The sequence below is a fragment of the Dermacentor albipictus genome, chromosome 9 (genome assembly GCF_038994185.2).
Source record: "Dermacentor albipictus isolate Rhodes 1998 colony chromosome 9, USDA_Dalb.pri_finalv2, whole genome shotgun sequence".
In the NCBI taxonomy this organism is placed as follows: domain Eukaryota; kingdom Metazoa; phylum Arthropoda; class Arachnida; order Ixodida; family Ixodidae; genus Dermacentor; species Dermacentor albipictus.
Window position 1 is genome coordinate 21090828 of NC_091829.1, and position 19193 is coordinate 21110020.

The window sequence follows — 19193 nt, forward strand, 5'->3', positions numbered from 1 at the left end:
GGCACGGGCTCGCGCGGTACGTGCCCGGCAGCTCGCCCCGAACGCGGCCACCGGCGGACCAGTCCTGACGACGACCTGCAGCTGCAGCCCGAAGAGACCCGCTGTGCGAGCCGTTGGGGTGAGTGGAGCTTCTTCAATAATTTGGCTGCGCACAGGCCGCCGCAGTGATGCTCGGCATCGCCGATTCAGAGCCTAGACATCCATCCGAGACGGAATGCCCAGTGGTTCAGGCTCGTCGGACGTTCAGGCCGAAAGCGGACATCGCTCACCGTAAAGCGCAATAACCTCGAAGAAGCCCTTTAAGGCCCACGTCTTTCCCAGGAGGCGTGGGGCTTTAAACGCAATCGCCTGTTTTAAGGCCGTTTGCACGTTTTGCAGACTAAGAAACATCCCTGCCTTCTCTCTTTATATTTTCCTCCCCCTGTAAAAAACGTTTTACACAAGTTAGAATGATCGAACTCCATTTTTTACATCTCGGCACATGGCGAACACCGTAAGGCCAGCTATTTCGTCCATATTTCATTTTTCTCTTTCTACTGCCCTCGCCCCCTCACTCCTTGGGCCCTTCAACCCCTCAGTCCCTCTTCGATGCAGAGCAAATAAAATGCACGCGACTTTACAAACGCTACAAAAAAATATCTGCGTTCCATTAGAGCCCTCGCTTACCGTCACTTCAGCAATTGTCCATTGTCTCATGGCCTCGACTTTGGGCTTCAGTCCATGGCGTGTTCGCTCTGCCACGCATTACTTCCTCGGTGACGCAAAAGTACTGCCGAGGTAATTTGATAGTTATTTGGTTTCTCTGTTGAATTCCAATGCAAACCCTGAGTATTTAAGCAAACCCCTTGCCTGCATGGGCCAATTTACGGTGGTGCTGAAAAGCTTGTAGTCAAGCGAAATTTGCAGCACTGTGGTAGTTGCACGGCTCCTTAGCCAATATGAAGGCCGAATAGAACTCGAGAGTTAGTCTGGTCGATATTGCTCATATTCGATGGTGAAATGGACGCCGACAAAAACGAAAAAGAAAACAATTTTCACGTAACGACTATTTTCCTTTATTTGTGGCTCGAGTAAAGCGTCACCTATCATCCAGACTACTGATACCCACTGAACTGCAATGACGGCAAGATCCCTCCTGTTCATGCCCGCTGTTAGTGCCTTAAATTCACACGCACACATAACCGCCGCCCCCCCCCCCTTTTCGTCAGTTTTCCCCCTTATGGGAGCCGAAACGATGTTGTTTAATTGTGTTTATGTTTTCGGTCGACGTTCGCTCTACCTTGGACTATGAGCAATCCCGACCAGACGAGTTTTCGTCAAGCCCTTGACTTCGTTAACAAGAGAGGCGTTCATCCGCGTCGTCTGCTATATTCTAGTCGTCTGCTATATTCGCGGTATACGACATGCGTGCGCAAAGCTCCAAACACGTCAATATCTCTAACGTATCACGCACAAAGCAAAAACGAGACTTTCTAATTAAGCCATAATTCGGACGGTAACGTCCGAGACTGAATTCAGCCGAGTATACATTGTCAGTGTACACGTCCAGCTTTGGGCAGTATTGCAAACGACATGAGATGGAGGACAGAACTTAAACGACCGGGTATCTAGCACGACAACACTAAGAACCTGGCAAACGAAAACGTTGACACGAGTAAGTTTGCCTTAGTCGCGTGCAGGCCCTGCCTTTCGCAAACCAAGAAGGACAACATTTTAGTGGTTTAGGCTGCAACGATCAATCTTATAAACTGTCAGTGTGTAGCCTCGGGCATCCATCCAATCGCTAGAGTTATTTTTACTGTATTTTACAATGAACGCATTCCCTTTCACCCCAGTCTACCTTTAGGAGATAACCCACTTGTAGGAACTTCATCTGTTTTTAGTTTTTTGAAACACGCAGCGATCCTAAACGAAATATATCACAGAACTACTAATTCTAAAATTTCTTAACCCAGTTTTTTCAGGCATCTTATGATGCACCGTACCCATTTTCTGAGTCCTGAGAAGAAAGCTGAGGTCGCCATTTGATTTGTCGGGCTCCTCAGAGTCCTTGTCCGGACAAGGACTTTCGCTGAGGATACCCAATTTTTGAAATAAATTATACCATGTGTTTGGCGCATGATAGCCTGAGTTGCTTATGCGCTGTAAAACTCAATACAATACAATATATTTGGCAGCTGCGTCTCTCCTTTGTGCAATGCACCCGTGTTACGTGCCCTATAAGGGGTCTCCAGCCGCAGGAATGTTTCGACTTTCAATAATGGCAGAGATAGAAATATTTGAAAAGTGCCGCGACCGAATGACTTCACGAGGTGAGCATCACTCCACGAGCATAGACACTCCCTCCACTTCCCCGTCTAGCCTCCGCAAGCGAAATTGCTTACCTGCGTTCTGCCACATTGGAGGCGGACGGTCGCGTGACGAATACGTCACGGGCCTCGCCTTCCCTCTCTCACGCGCACGTTTTAGCTGAGTGGTGCACTTCCGGTGGCGGTCTCGCGCGCTGGTTGTCGCCTTCACTACTTTCGCTGTGCACAAGAATTCGCCGGTATAGCGGTACAAGTCAGAGCCACCATCACGAGCACTGAAGCAGACGCGAAAGCATGAAAGAGCATGATTGCGGCGCTGGAATGCCGTCGAATAAGACGTAGTTTCGTTCTCTGCGTGCACGACTGCACGACGTGACAAAGCAGCCGAAATGGAAGTGCACATCTCTTGCTACCGTAGAAGTGGAAAACAAGAAAGATATTCCAGAACTTTTTGTTGGGTTAGTTGGTGCATGTTACTGAAGTACTAAAACGCCAAACAGACGACACAAGCGCTCGTCCGTGTCTCTTCTTGTGTCGTCTGCTTCGCGCTTTAGTACTTCAGGAAAAACAAGAACACGCCAAGATTCGGTTTGCATGTTTTGTTATTTCTCTGAACATTAATCAGTCGAGTGAAGCAACCGATTTAAAAAAATTGCAGACGCTGGCTTGAATAATTCTCGCTGTCACTGTGAGTGACGTCACAGCACTGCCAGCTAAGTAGGCGCACATGCGCTACCGACGTCGACGCTGCGGCTGGGAGCGGGGTGCGCGCGTGGAGAAGGGCAAACGGCGTTTCGTTTTGAAATTTGAACCCTTTCCGCGACGCCTGGGGATGTAACGCTTAGCAGCCACGATCGTTAGCGCGCATTGTACGCCCTGTGCTTGTGATCTGAAAATGGCCAGACCTGGTGAGGTGTCCTTTAAAGGCACAGACAATCGCTCGATCCATGAATCGAGATGAGCCCGCTGATGGAAGGATTGCCTATCGACTTTTCTAAAACGAGCCCCGATTTTCTCATTAAACGTGTATTTACATCTTAATCGTTTCACTAAACGTGTCGAAAAATAATCCTTGGCGCAACACGTAGCAGAATGAAGATGCACAAGTGACCACTCACGTGACCTAAGACTAAGTCACGCGGTTCCTGATTTTTATATGACTATTGAGACACAGTACACTTTTTTGTCATTATAAGTACGTTTTTCTAACTTAACAACGCGTAGAGAAGCGCTCGCTTGTTTTGAGTAGAGAAGTAGAGAAGCATTCACCTTCGTGATGGACGAGTTGGTTCGGCTCGAGTATCGACAGAATATTGAAGACGGGGACGAGCCAGCCGTGACCTGGGCGTGTACTTTGGCATAAGCACAGCATAAATGTAAGAAAGGTCTGTACAGCAACGCTAACCTATTGTACAAGTTTTTATTTTCGAAATGGCGTGAACAGGTCGAAACATAGGTGGTTCACCACAGTTTCGCTGACTCCTATGAAAGCAGAACGATGGGCGGCATTCACAATTTTCGAGTCGTGCTATTGGTATTGCTCTCGCTTCGCAGCGTAGCTGGAGGAGTGAGAGCTGGCTGCTCCAAGTCGAAAAATTCTGCTTGCAAAATATCCACGCGCTTTTGGAAGTAACCCCTGCAGGTGTAAACATTCGCTGCGCCAGATGAAAAGAAGCTGGGTCCCAAACAGTCGTCCGTCCCTTTAAAAGACACGATGGTGGGAGAGGGGAAACGGGCATACAGATTAACTCAGTAAGTATGAAGTTATACCCAAGTGTTAAATATATATGTAACTGTCTCCCTTACACGCGCAGCGTTACACGCTCTCACGGCCAAAGCAAATGACCGCTCGGCATGGACCGAGAATGCTTCCCCACGTATACTCTTCTCACGGCGCGCGCTTTCACGTCGCAGGCATACCGCGACTGAGGAGTCTGCGAAGGAGCTGCCAAGGCGCTCTCACCCGCTGCCGCGCTTTCTCGAAAAGAAAGGAGGCGTCACACCCGCGATGCCATCACGGCAGGCCTCAAAGCCGGCATCACAGCCGAAATCGCGGCCGACGTCACCGCCAGCACAACCGGCGGTACCACGGCCGGCACCATCGCCAATACCTCCGCCGGTACCACGGCCGGCACCACCGCGGGCACCACTACCCGCTCCGGCACCGGCAGCAGCACCTGGAGGATCGCCGGCGCCGAAGCCCACGGCGACCGTGCCAAATACCGCAATGGCCGGAACGCCCACAACCGGAATGCCCGAAGCCAGAATGCCAGTGGCCGGTATGCCGATGGCCGGAATGCCGGTGGCTGGCAGCTACATGGATGCGCTGCGCCCACCCTACGTCCAAATGCCGACCCCGGGATTGGCGCCACCGGCCGTGCCGATCATCCCGTGCTGCCCCAGGGGTCTGGAATACCTGGTCCAGATCGATCACCTGCTTGTTCACCAAGCTGTACAGCTCATGGAAGGTACGTGTCACTCCCCGCTGCGGCTGATTGCAGGAGAGAGACGTGTAGACTTCAGCGGAAACGGCGCAAGATGACCAGGCGTGAGGGAGACTATAGACAACCGCGCTGACTAACAAGCCAAGTTTTCATTCTTTCAACAGCATGTATAGATTGAGCGGAGGAAGCGGGCGGAAAGGGTGGAAAACGTTTAATTGGGGAGATTTAAAAAGCACGGTCACATTGTACAAGGCTGAAAAACCCCCGCTCCCCGCTCTTCTTCGGAAAAACGTCCAACGGCTCTCAGGGTTGCTTGACCTGGTCTCCGAATACATCTATGTTTAGAGCTGAAGCTCACAATAGGTATGCCACTTTGCAAGGAAAGCGCGGGAACACGTCAAGGGAGTATGCGTGAACGTAAAACAATGCAATCTCTCCGATTAGAACGACTTTTCCTTCGGAAGGAGTGGAATGGCACGGAAATTTTACACCACTGTTGTGGATGTGGAGGGTGTCAGAGGTTAGCCGTGCGCGCTCGTCATTGCAATTTGAAAATACGGCACACTCTAAAAAAAAAAAAAAGTTGCTCACGGCCACTTTCAAGGCAATGCAATGACAGGTGGCTAGCTATCTCTTCCTAGCTTACTGACCTCATTAGAGTGTTTGCGCACGAGCTCATTCAGACAACGCCTCGTTTGTCCGACATAGAAACGTCCGCATGAAAGACGAATCCGGTAGACGTTACAACCACTTTTAGAAACTGCCGTCCGCCCCCCCTCCCCTATCCTATGCATTCTTCCGCAACTTTTTTTTATTGTCGGTGTCGCCATCGGCTTTTCGGCACAGGCTACCAAGAAAATTTGGGGCAGTGAATTAACAGCAGCCTAACGCTTGATCTCTTGAGTGAGATGTGATATAATCTGATGATTATCAGATCTAATAATAATGATATATACTGTTATGATTTGTTGTTTCGTTTTTTGACTCCTTTGTTACTTGCGAGAGATTATCTATTGGTCGCCTTGGTGCCTTACTTCACACTTGAATTAAAGAAAATTATGGGGTTTTTATGTGCCAACACCACTTTCTGATTATGAGGCACGCCGTAGTGGAGGACTCCGGAAATTTCGACCACCTGGGGTTCTTTAACGTGCACCTAAATCTAAGTACAAGGGTGTTTTCGCATTTGGCCCCCATCGAAATGCGGCCGCCGTGGCCGGGATTCGATCCCGCGAAGCTTTAATTCCTCGATTCTAGAAACATACTACACAAATGCCAGCTGTTGCCTTGAATAATTCTCGATGTGTCACCACGAGCGACGTCACACTGCGGACACGACTACGTAGGCGCAGGGGCACGACTACGTCACCGTCCGGCTTGAAGCAAGGCGGCCGCGTGAATGGAAAGCAGCGTTCGGTGTGAAATTTCATATCCTTCGGCGGCGAGTAGCGATGTAACACTTTACAGACACGGTCGTTAGAGCGCAGTATATGCTCCGCGCTTGTCAGCTCAAAACGGCCAGACCTGGCGAGGGGCCCTTTAAGAGAGATCGCGCGAAGGAAGACGAAACCGGGCATGTGGACTTGGCACGAGCTCGTTGGTGGCTGCGCTGCTCTTATAAACAAATAGTAATTAATGTTTTGTCTGTGTCTTTCAGCACGTAACAATATGGTTCGATCACTGGCAGCACGACTCTTCGGGGCCCTTAGATCCTGCTTTTGATTCTTGGGCGCGGCCATGTTGGGCTATTGAACGAACAGTTTCCCAGTTTTGTGCAAATTGACGTCGAATAACATCGCCGTGGAAGATTGAGCGCATTTCTAACATGATTTCGTAATGAAATAATGAAGGAAAAGCTATGAGTGCCGAACTTCTGCACATGTGATACCGCGCCAATTAGTCAGGCCACTACCTCACTAGCAGCAGATATTCAATGTACGCAGCATTCCACGTACGAGTGGTTCGTGTTTGTCGACACCGGGGGAGGAAAAAGCCGAAAAATAGGCCAGCTTTAACACTCAGCAGTATGCTTTGTCTTACATAGGCGTTGTAAACAAGTTCTATATGTGCTCTTTCCCCCAGCTTAAACTAACACGGATGAAAATGCGGGACTGTTTCCTCAAGCGTTCTCTGCCGTTCGCCCTTTACCTTCGTAGCCCTCCCTGCATTGCAACAAAAAGTTGTCAAGGGGGATCGGGTTGTCAAACCTGCTTTACGAATTTAACTCCAACTGTGCTCGGCAAAACAAGTAACTCTCAAGACGATGATAGTATCGAGCACACTCGTCGATCGTCGAAAATTTTCTCTGTGGACCACAAAGCTTCGCCAATTCACACACCGCTCAGTGAACCTTCCAGTGTATTCGCATTGCGCTCGAGCAAGTTATAAAATCTGCACCACCATATTCGCGTCGTCCATGTAACCAGCTCACAGAAGGCTCAGCTGCACCATAGGCAAGGGACAGGTCGAGCGACAACATTCGGGAAAGTTCCGATACAGAAAGGCGCGCCTTCCACTGAGGGTTATGACGTCGAACATTCGTTAACCAGTGACAGACACCCTATATTGCAGGAAAGGATAAGTACACGTGTCAGTACGGTCTCTTCCTTTACGCTTTGAAATGGCGAGTGACTGCACTAATTACATCCTTAAGGCAGCTGACCGGACGAAAGTCCACGGGGTGCACAGTTGCGTTCCCGCACCCCGCCCCTCGCACCCGCACCTCCACCAGTACCCCACACCTCCACCAGAAATGTTACGTGTGGAAAGACACAGACGACAGATGCTATTTACACGCTATTTACACTGGAGCCAGGTAGCCAAGCTGACACTCGCTCGTGCCAAGGGCACCAACCAACTTCTTCGTCGTTCTCGCGGCGGCTCGGTCTCTTGAGCATCGCTAAATGATATCGTAATAATATATTCAACTCGCGCAGTGGTGACGTCGTGGGAGATGCAAAACAAGTACGTCGTGAAGAACACCATGGGCCAATTCGTCTTCATGGCGATCGAGGAGAGCGGCTGTTGTCAACGCCAATGCTGCGGCAACATCCGATCGTTCCAGATGACGCTGCTCGACTACCGCAACGTCCAGGTGCTGCGGCTGTTCCGGCCACTTCGCTGCGAGTGCAGCTGCCTCTGTTGTTGCTGCCTCCAGGCACGTATACATCGGCCGACCCATACCGCGAGGCTGGAGTTCGATCGTACATATAACGCATACGCCGTTCCGAAATCGGAAACTTGTTTCATTGCGTACCCACAATGTACTCTCGAACTCCGTGGGCGTCGCATCAATAACCACTGCAATTATCCGTGAAACCCCTACCCCCACCGCAAAAGCATAATAATGTTGATGATTTAATGGCATCCCCTTGGAAACGGGCGTGACAAAGTCACCTAGCCTGCTTGATTTAATGAGGCATGTTATACATGTTTTCATCTAGCATTTCTTTATACATATCCTTAACCTTTCTTTTTCTTTTTTTTTCTTTCTGCTTCAAAATGCCCCTTGCAGCGCAGAGATCCGGTCGCATCAACCTCTTACCTGCTTTTTTTTTTTTTGTCCGCCAATACTCTAAATCTCTCTTACTTAGCTCGACTGCTGACCGGTTGACGCTTCCGTCCACTTTAAACCCAAGCGCTTCTGGAAAGTGTTCGTTACCTACGGTAAGCATTGCAGAGAGTGCAGCGCTTACCTTTCTGCTAGCGTGTAACAGTCCAAAGGGAGGCAGATAGAATGGCAGAGAGGAGGGTGGGGAGAGGAGGCAGAGAAGGGGTGGAAACGAAGCTGTCGGGAAACGAGTGAACAGCCTTGGCACTCTTCGCTCCCAGCTCCCATACTTGGGGGGATGGGGGAGATGAAAAAGGCAACGTAAGAAGATAAGGAAACGCTACTACTAAATTTAGGTGGAAGATGCGGTGCGTTTTCAGCATTTTCTGGGAAACAAACACCGTGCAAATTTGTCAAGCGGACAACTCACGCAGCGCGTGTAGACGTAAAGGCGCACTAAAGCACCTAGGCGACACTTCAAAAGTGGCCGCACATCAAATCAACACTTCCGTGCCCGCCACAGTGGCTCTGCAGCTATGGCGTTGCTCGAGATCGCGGATTCGATTCCGATCGCAGCAGCCACATTTGGATGAGAGTGAAATAGTAAAGTGCTCTTGTACTGTTTCGTTGCGCGTTAAAGATCTCCAGGGGGTCTAAATTCACTCGGAGGAGGGCGCCACTACGGCGTGCTTCATTATGCGATGGTGGTTAGGGTACGTGCAGCTTCATAATACAAATGAAGTTCAAAACTTCTGACACGATGCGATGTGCCGTGTGAGGCAATGAGATTCCAACCTCGTATCAGGCAATGAACAATGGCGCACAACTACGCCTCAAGCAAACACGTCTCGGTGCGTGTTTTGTTCACTGCGCAGCACAACAGCAGTGGTGCACGCAAGGTGACGATTCCACACCAACCCACCGCTCTCGTATTGCACTAAACGCTGAAGAAAAATAAACATTCGCCGTCAACATCATCGCTAATTATCGTCAAACAAATGCAAACAGCACGGACAGCTTCGCCTACATCGATTCTCACAGTGCTTGGGATCCATATGATGATGTTTATAGAACATTATGTCAATCCATGCTATGCTATTTCGTGCCATGTTATTTCTGTACCCGGAGTGGTCGCTTAGTGGCTAGAGCTTTGTGCTCTTGGACCAGACCAGACTGGTTCGATCCCCACTGCGGTGGCCGCGTATTCATAAGAGCGAAATGGGTGAGCGTTCGCGTACTTCATTTAGGAGCACGCCGATAATCCATAGGCGCTTAAAATTCATGCGCAGTGTACCAAAATATAGCGCACCCCGGAATGTGATTGTTGTGTGTTTAAATGCACCTGCGCAAACACCTACGCACACACACACTCCAGTGGACGCACGAATTCACGCATTCTTCACCGCCCCCCCCCTCCACACACACACACAAAGAAAGAAAGAAACAAACAAACATAAATCTTGTTCGAGCAGGCAAGTATCAACCCCGTATTTCAACTGTGACAACAATCAGACATGGCTTCAAGTAACATGCAAGGTATATATACCTGGGGCTAAGCTTCCATTTAGGTCCACACGTTCAAAACATGGCGGTTCCTAGGCGGTTCATGGGGATTACCGCCATCTTATGACTAGGGAACACTTCCGGCGGAAGAAAAAAATAATGTCGCTCCATATCCGTTAAAAACACACGCGACGCCATTTTGTTATCAAAGGCCCGAATTTCCATTTGGAGACCTGCCATTAGAGCTGTATATTCAGATGCACCGCCATCCGACTTGATGGCTGTTTCGAGATATCAGCGCGAAAAGCGTTGCAACAAAGAGGTCAGCCGTATGGGTGTCGAAATCGCACCCCTGCACAGAAGATGCTTTCTTTTCGGAGGCCGACGAAATCTTTGGGCGTTGAGTGCTCGTTCTATCGTCGAACGCCAAGCCTGTCGGCCAGGGTCTGAATTTCCAAACCTCCCAAACGAGGGCAAAACCCTCACGCTCTGTAATGGAATAATTGCGCTCAGCGGCTGATAGCAGGCGGCTAGCGTAGGCGATGACACAGTCATGGCCACGTTGGCGTTAGGCTAGTACTGTACCAAATCCATGGCCACTTGCATCGGTGTGGATCTCAGTAGGCGCTGCAGGATCAAAGTGGGCATCTTTTGGAGGAGTGGTGAGCAGGCTGGTGAGGTGCGAGAACGCAGAAGCCTCTTCAGGGCACCATGAAAAAGGCACGTCTTGCCTCAAAAGCTCAGTAAGTGACCTGGCTATGGCCGCAAAGTTCTTTACGAAGCAGCAGAGGTACGAGCAGAGCCCGAAAGCTGCGGACATGCTTTGAGAAACTGGGAAGTTCCTGACTGCACATATATTTTTTTTTCGGGCCTGGTTGTGCACCATTAGTGTCTACAAGAGGGCCAAGCACCATGATTTGGTGGTGGCCAAACTGACATTTGGAAGAGTTCAGCTGCAGTCTGGCCTGACAGAAAACGTCGAGGACGGCTGAGAGGCGCGCCATATGAGTCTCTAAAGTTAATTATTGGTGAAGAAACGATAACGTCGTTCAAGTGGCATAAACACGCGGACCCTTTGAAACCGCTGATCAGAGAGTCCGATCATGCGCTCAAAGGGGGCTGGAGCGTAACAAAGTCCGAACGGGATGAGCTTGAATTGGTAAATGCAATCAGGTGTTACAAATGGCGCCTTGTCACGGTTCACGTTGTTCACACCCACCTGCCAGTACCCGGAGCGTAAGTCGGTTGAGGAGCAATAGCGGGCACCATGCTGGCATTCAAGAGCATCGTCAATGCGTGGCAGAGGGTACACGTCCTTTTACGTAATTATCTTAAGATGCCGTAATCCACACAGAATCTCCGTGTGCAGTGCTTGATTAACGCGATAGGTGATGCTCAAGGACTGCAAGATTGCTTGATGATGTTCTTGGCGAGCATCTTGTCACCATGAATAATTTGACGCTCACAGGCGGACACTCGATATGGAGGCCCATGAATAGGAATCGCATCAGCCGGTATTTATGCGATGAGTCACGCCTGTGGCCGAGGGACGGGACCTAATGTCGAAAACCTCGAGGTATGAAAGCAGAACGAAGTGGAGTTCTTCAATCTGCTACGGTGTTAAGTCAGAAGTGATCGTCGACTTAATGGCGCTGTCACGGCAAGTATATGATTGCTGATGAGCCGAAAAGCTAAAAGTGGCCACCGTGAAATCTTACGCTTCATGTCCATCCAATGCGCAAATGAAGGCGAGCGAGATGACTTGCGGCAGCACTTGCGGTGCCAATCTGAAATTCGCAACCGGAAGGCAGATGCAGTTCGCCACTGTAGACAGGTACGGTTTGCGGTACTGTGACACCGTGGGTGACGAAGGTGTCAGCGATGTAGGCCAAAACGTAGTCGCCGTCAGGAATTAGCGGAGCCGACACGAAGTCTACGTAAATCAAGGCCTGCGGTGGCAAGCGGCCGTACTTGCTGGAATAGAGGCGGCTGAGAGGTGGGTCAGTGGGGTCCAGAAGAGGAAGATCAGCACGGAGGGTGCTGGCTGAACAGTCGATAAGGGCGGAGTGCGCGGCAAGGAAGTCGACGCCGAGGATCACTTCCTGCAGGCATTTGGCAAGGACGGAGAATAGAACTGTCTGGCGAACAGCGGGGCAAACGCTGGTAATGCAAATTCCAACAACGGCAGCTGTTCCGCCATCGGTGACCCGGGCGACTTGAGTCATCGCACGTGTCAGAATTTTTTTTAGCTTTCCGCCAAAATGAGCACTCATGATAGAAAGGTGTGCCCTGGTGTTGATGAGACCAGTGACTTGCACACCGTCGATCTGTATATCCAGGATCTGCTTGGTCTAAGGATCGTCAAAAGAGGATTTTCGGTCGGTTGAAGCAATGCAGCGCCATTTCTTGGAGCTGCATTGCTTAAAGTAGGTAAAGACAAGGCATTGCTTAGTTGTCCGTCTGGGAGCGCCGTAGAAAAGTCAGGGAGCATGGTCGGCGGGTTGTTATCGTGGCCAGTTGTTCCCACTTTTTTATATTTTCCCTTTATTCATTACTTAGATTTGCTTGCAGCTTTACTTTTTCTAACAATATGTGTGCGCCAGCTCACGCACGTTAGGGTTGTTTTTGGGCACGTGAAATGAATAACTACTACTACTATTATTTTTTCCTTGGGCGCAGGAAATGGACGTGCGCGATGCTTCCATGACCATGATGGGCTTCGTCCGGATGGAGTGCACGATCATATTCCCCAACTTCTCGGTGCTGGACAGCCAAGGGAACGTTGTCCTGCTGATCAAGGGCCCCTGCTGCACAACATCCATCTGTTGCGAAGACGTGGTCTTCGATATCCTAGCCAGGGACGGCGTCACCAAGCTGGGCGGGATAACGAAGACCTATACCGGATTTATCCGGGAGGCCGGCACCGACGCCGACAACTTCACGGTCACCTTCCCCTTGGATTTGGACGTGAAGATAAAGGCCGTGCTGCTCGGTGCGGTCTTTCTCATTGTAAGTGGTTGATTGACTGATTCTGGATTCTTGTTGCGATGGTGGGCTTATAGTGTTGATAACCTGGGGATTCTTTCCTAGCACTGAAAGCTAAGTACACGAGCCTTCATGCATTTAGCCTCCATCGATTTGCGGCCACCGCTGCCGTGCAATCGAATCGGCTACTTCGTGTTGAGCAGTGGAAAGCCACAGCAAATCGGTGGCTCCTGCGGGTAACTGCGGGTGGACGGCAGCAAGGCTCACACTCACACACACCAGATCAATGGAGCTTAACAGCGGGCGATACAACGCACTGAGAACAACATTGCTGGCAAAGGGCTGTCCCCCTGCTGCGACAGCGTTGTCGGTAGTTCACTTTCGAGGAGACAATTACTTTAGGGATGTTTCGAGCGACTACAGCACAATGCTCGTGGCAGCGAATAGGGCACAGCGTTCCTGGCACAGTGCCAAGGACTCGCCGTCTTGGCACAGTGCCGCGATACGCGTTCGGCTACAAGTGGACCCACGCATCGAAGTCTGTAGTGGCGCTGAAATCTCCCGAAAGTGAGAGCAATCTCCAAAAGCCAACGACCGAGAATGCCGTCCTATAGTGCTCGTACAGGATTCTGCGGTATCACTATGCCAGCTATACTGCAATCATTCGAGAGTTTCCGCTGGCTAGCTGCCGTTATACGCAAGGAAACTTGAAGGATTACACTGTGAATTCCTACTTTCCCTGGAAACGCATTCAAATAAACTCGCCTTCCCGTTACCTGTTGCTCGCCCACTAGGCTGATGACCATATGAGTATGCCTGTTAGACCGTTAAGATTAGGAGCATCAAAATGAAAAAAAATTGGAGGCTTATCAAGGTCAAGCCCAGTGGATGCGAAGTTAGCGTATCCTTAGCGTTTGGAGGCATCTTGACCGCATACACGCCCGGCGCAAAGACGCTGGCGCGGTTGCGGGCACAGAGACTGACGCGACGGCGGGCGCGCGCCGCTTCAACCCTGGCGTGACGTCACATATCACGTGATGCAGCGATGGTGGCGCCGCCGCCGCGTCGCGCACGACGGCGCGAACCGAAGCGTGGAGGCCTCCGCCGGGCGACGTCCGACGGCGCGATATGAGGCCACATCTGCAGCCGGTGTGACGTCATCACGTGACGTCACATCATGGGATATCACTTCAGAGTCAATGGTGGCCACCGCCGGGAGGCGACCGACGGCGCGATATGAGGCCCCATCTGCAGCCGGTGTGACGTCATCACGTGACGTCATGTCACGTGACCCCACTTCAGGGTCAATGGTGGCCACCGCCGGGCGTCGCGCGCAGGCCCGAAACCTACGTTAATATGCTTCGCATAAAAAAATGTGCGAAGTACGGGAGACCGGTCACAGGGTAGAACTCTACATGTATAGAATTATAGAATTGTACATGTATAGAATGCCGGTGGCAGACCACCGGCAGTTGCACTTCGCTCCTCAAAGAGGCAGGACACGTGTCGAGTAATCTTCCTAAACAACACATCGTAATTTGGTGAACGCGGTTTAAATCCGCGAACTGAAAAAAAGGTGCGTCGTGATGCTAACGCATTTATATCGCGTTTACCGCAAAAATCGCTATAGAACTTTGTGAAACAGCGTTGTGGCGCGTGCCTCCAAGGAAAATACAGCAAATATATGAACAAGCCAGGCGCATTTACGCCGCCATCGTCGTCAACGTGAATTTCCGCATAATTACCGTGGCCGCACGCCGTAGGCTGCAGGTGCGAGTGAAAACCGATGATGGTGGCTTGTTCTGGCGCCTGCAAGGGTGGATGGCGGGGACGCCGTCTTCCACCCCGCCAAGGCAACGAAAGCGTGTGTGTGTGGGGGGGGGGGGGGGGTGTATAACAGCTGCATATGGTGGGGCTAAGACAGTGCTACTTTGAAAGCAAAGTACTATGAGTACTGAGTGTAGGTACGCCGAAAGCCGATAGCTTTGGCTGCGCTGTGTTCGCGCCGCTTAGTTCTCTTTAAAGCGAGAGGCAGCACGAAGGTCCATTCGCTCGCTGCCGCGCTTCCTCACGCCAGCGTTTTGACAGCGAGTGTCCGCGTCCATCGAGTGTGACGTGTTTGTTTGCGGTGCGCGCACGACTTTAAGCTTTCTAATTTCGTAAGAGAATGTTGACGAGCTTTTGTGGCGCGTAAAACTACTATTGTTACGTCGTATAGCAGTCTATTAATTTGCCGCCTAATAGTTAAACACATTTATACACTAAGATAGATTGTACAATATCAAAAGTTAAATTTAGTAAAATTCTGGCGTTTCACGTGCCAAACCCACGATTTGATCGTGAGGCACGCCGCAGTGGGGGGTAATTTTCCCCACCTGCCTTTCCTGAACGTGGATCCAATGCATGGTACACGGGCGTTTCTGCATTTTACGCCCAACCGAAACGCGGTCGGGATTCGGTCCGGCGACCTCGCGCGCAGCAGCGCGACACCATAGCCGCTAAGCCACCCACTGCGGTTCTCGTATACATTGCGCTGCTTATGCTACAGCTGTCTTAGCCTCTGCACCACAGAACCATTCGCGCCTCCTCTATTGCCCACAACAGTCAAGACCTCGGAAAGGCTGAATGCGTCCGCATTCATCGCTTTACAGACACCGCGACATTGTTTCTCAGTGGGTAAATTTCTACCCTCGCACCGACAGAGACGTCCGCTTGACCACGTTGTTACCGCACGATCCCCTACCGCTCCCCCCCCCTTCAAGCGTACGTTTGGTCACATGACCTCCAGCACTGGACGTGCGAGTAGATAGCGCACATCGAGGCCAACGTGCATGCAGGCGTGCCCTCGCACGCTTTCCCTCGCACCCACAGCATATGGAACATCACGGCGGCGGCGAAAACTTACTTGAAGTGTCCGTAAATTGCTATCGCAATAAAACTGAGAGAAAAGAATACGCAGGATCTTATAAGCTCCCTAGATTAGTATGTAGCACTGTAATGTTAGGCATAATCTCGACCACTGATGCGAGTTGCAGTGCGGGTTGAGTTGCCGTGCCCTATGCAGCTCTATTGCTGTATAACAGTTACACGACCACTGGATGCGCGGCCCACGCACCGAGCGTTGGAGATCACGTGACACTCCGCTGATGCAAGGGCGAGCCGAACGAAGCGATTCTAGAAGTGAGGAGGCTGGAATGTTAACGGTCGCGTGATCCGATTGGTGTCGGAGGCGCGCCAGAGTGAACTGGTGAAGGGAGCGGCAGCGCGGAACGCTCGCTTCAAGAGGAGTACCCGCGCTCCCTTCTGCCGTCGCTCTTCACCACGCCAGCGTTGCCAGCCGACGTTATGAAAGCACGACTGTTGGGAGGCGAATGCTTACTGTAGTTTTCACTTCGAGTAAAGCTACGAGCCGTAGTATTTATGGCTTACCCCCAGTGCCAAGAAGACACTACAGTGCCTGAAAGGGTGCAATTTCCTACAGTAGTAACGACATGATAACTTCTTTCGCGATACATGAATCATTTACCATCGGCCACAAAAAACAAGGCAATAATGATATTATTAGCAGAACGTCTATGAAAAAACCTGTAAACAATGTTCAAAACTATAAATCGAATAACTATGGACTTCAAAAAGAACACTGGCAGAACCTTTTGTCCTTGCAATGCTGTTTTACTGTATCACGCTATACACTCTTGCGACAAATTTTAACTAATAGTGCATAAATAACCCAATCTGCCACCTTTCGGTGAACGTACCATAGTTCAGAAAACGTGCTACCAACGTCAACGCCGCCATTCGCAATGCAGAGTAACGTGAGTGCTGCATACACATCCTAGCGCGTTGCCGCTGTTTGCATTTCTGCGACGACAGTGACAATGCGCAATTGAAGCATTGAGGCCATCGACGTGACAACTGTGAGGACAACAAGGATTCGTTCATTCGCGCGGCCGGCAGGCGCTGAATTTATCACATGCCAAATAATAAATAATATTTGGGCTTTTACGAGCCAAAACCACTTTCTGATTATGAGGCACGCCGTAGTGGAGGACTCCGGAAATTCTGACCACCTGGGGTTCTTTAACGTGCACCTAAATCTAAGCACACGGGTGTTTTCGCATTTCGCCCCCATCGAAATGCGGCCGCCGTGGCCGGGATTTGATCCCGCGACCTCGTGCTCAGCAGCCCAACACCATAGCCACTGAGCAACCACGGCGCGTGTTATCACATGCCAGTTTCTGTTTCAGTGTTGAGCGAAAACGAAGCACATGTATCGTATTTGTACTCGAATGTCAATAATATAACATTTATTGACCACTCGCCCATACAAGGCGGGCAGCGTTACTTGTAACACTTGCACTTATCTTTTTTCGTTTTATGTAACGACGAAATTTCCATAAACCTTGTTGGCTGAACAGAAATATAGGATTGTTGAGTTTTACCCGAAAATATGAAATAACCTGAATTATCAAGGCAATGTAGACTGCCTCCTTATCAAGGGTATTCCAGTGAACGATACAGTGGGTACGGTTGCGAGTACTATAGAGAAATAAAAAGTTTAAGCAGACGGGCAAGAATTTCAGCGTCGAGCCACTAAAATGGCGGAACACATTCCCACAGTACCATAATAAAATGGCTGACTTGTTAAAAAAACTTCCATTAGGTATTTCTTATAAAGTTAGACGAATGAGAATGACGGATCTCTGCACCTGAACATTTTGCAATAGTTCCTCTAAAGACTGCTTACACTTGAACAACCTGCGATTACAATGGAAATAGAAAAGCTGTGGCTGCGAAGCGAAACCGAACGTCATTTTTTTTAACTCGCTCGCTCACCTGCTATGGAGCTGCATCCACCTTGAGTAGAAGCGTAGCGAACGAACAAGCTGCACCAAGTACCGAAATTTCGCGACGTCATTGTCCCACGTGACTACCGCGTTCGTCATGACGTCACAAGACATGTGCACCTCGTCGGAAACGAAAGCGACACTGGTCCGCAGAAAAATTCTTAGTTCACTCCTCTAGGCGGGTCGGCTGTTGCATTTTGTACATAAGTGAGACATGACGTGAATAATGAGTAGGTACTAGTTTCTGGTACCTGTGTCACATAGGGCACGTTTGATCACGATCGAGGGCGACAGAAATCGAATTTTTCCATCGCAATTGACTTCGCAACTTCAGGAAGGGGGCCGATCGCGATAGGGAAATTCGATTCGGAGGACTTGATAACAATAAATACTGCTTTGTGTGACACCGGTGTTGAGTCGATGCCTGATGTGCATCTGATATTTTGCAAAAGAAGCCCTCGACCGCTCAGATTCGAACAAACCCACTAACTCGACGTGGTTTTATGGCTCTGCGCAGGACTACATATACTTCGAGAATTCAAGTGCTCCTCCCTCCCTGGATTGCTGCCTGAATTGCTTCTGCGAGTGCTTGAAAGTTATTCTGCGCTGATCACCGATTTCGATATGCGTCCCCAAAGACGGCCGGGCTGCCCAGGAAGGCCGCAACCATGGCGTACTTCGAGGCCTTTGCCCAGTCGACGGCATGTTTGCGAACAATGCCCTTACAGTACATTTCCGTCTATTCCTGTATACCTCGCCAAAAGGATGGCTATTGTTTTACGATATTATCGCGAGTTTCTTGCGAGACATTTATGCTTGCAGCATATTGGTGCGTGTGATTTTCTTCTGGAATAAGTCGTTTGCCATGCATCTTATCGCACAAGAACCGGAAGAGCACGTTTACAAGGCCCGCGTTATTTTGCGTGAATCCTGTTGTCTGTGATATGTCTGAAGACGGGCAATACCTGCCGGCTGCACTGCGCTCGCACAGGAAGTGTAAAATAAGCAAAGCCTGGTTATGGCGCGCATGTCCCCGTATAGTGAAGACACGGCTATAGCGAAGAGCAAACTTGGTTTCTCTAAACATCGTCACCAGCAGTCCGTCTTTTTTTCTACAGATGTCTCCACCTGTCCCCATCCTGCGTCATCCCAGCCCCTGTTCTGAACCTGCAGATTTCCTCGACTTGTCACTGCATCTTATCGCCTACCAACCTCGACTATATGTCGTTCTTCCATTGGACACTCGCTATATGCTACATTAAAGGGAAGCTGAACGGTTTTCCAGAAAAAATGAGTGAGCATGTGTACATAATGGTTTTCAACCCTCCGAATTCGAATATCGTATCGAAATTGAGCGAAAGAAAGCGCAAATATATTTTATTTCGACGAAAAGTGCAGCAGCGGACACGCCCAGCTCGCGCGTCTCGTTTCCGCCTGTGATTGGTCGCGCGACCCGTGACGTCAACTTTAGCGACCGACCGCTGCCGCTCCACGTGAAGCGCGGTGCCAGGTAGTTTGATGCCGTAATGGAAAATTAAGAGGTAATAGAAAATTG

At 50.2% G+C, this 19193-nt stretch overlaps 1 protein-coding gene across 1 annotated transcript; it reads left to right on the forward strand.

Moving 5' to 3' along the window:
- LOC139049422 (phospholipid scramblase 3-like) lies at positions 1-18859 on the forward strand. Its single transcript, XM_070524737.1, has 5 exons — positions 1-118; positions 4224-4777; positions 7690-7910; positions 12486-12815; positions 18156-18859. Exons 2-5 carry the CDS (start codon positions 4318-4320, stop codon positions 18246-18248), a joined length of 1104 nt encoding a protein of 367 aa, XP_070380838.1. The 5' UTR covers positions 1-118; positions 4224-4317; the 3' UTR covers positions 18249-18859.
- The last annotated feature ends 334 nt before the right edge of the window (positions 18860-19193 follow it).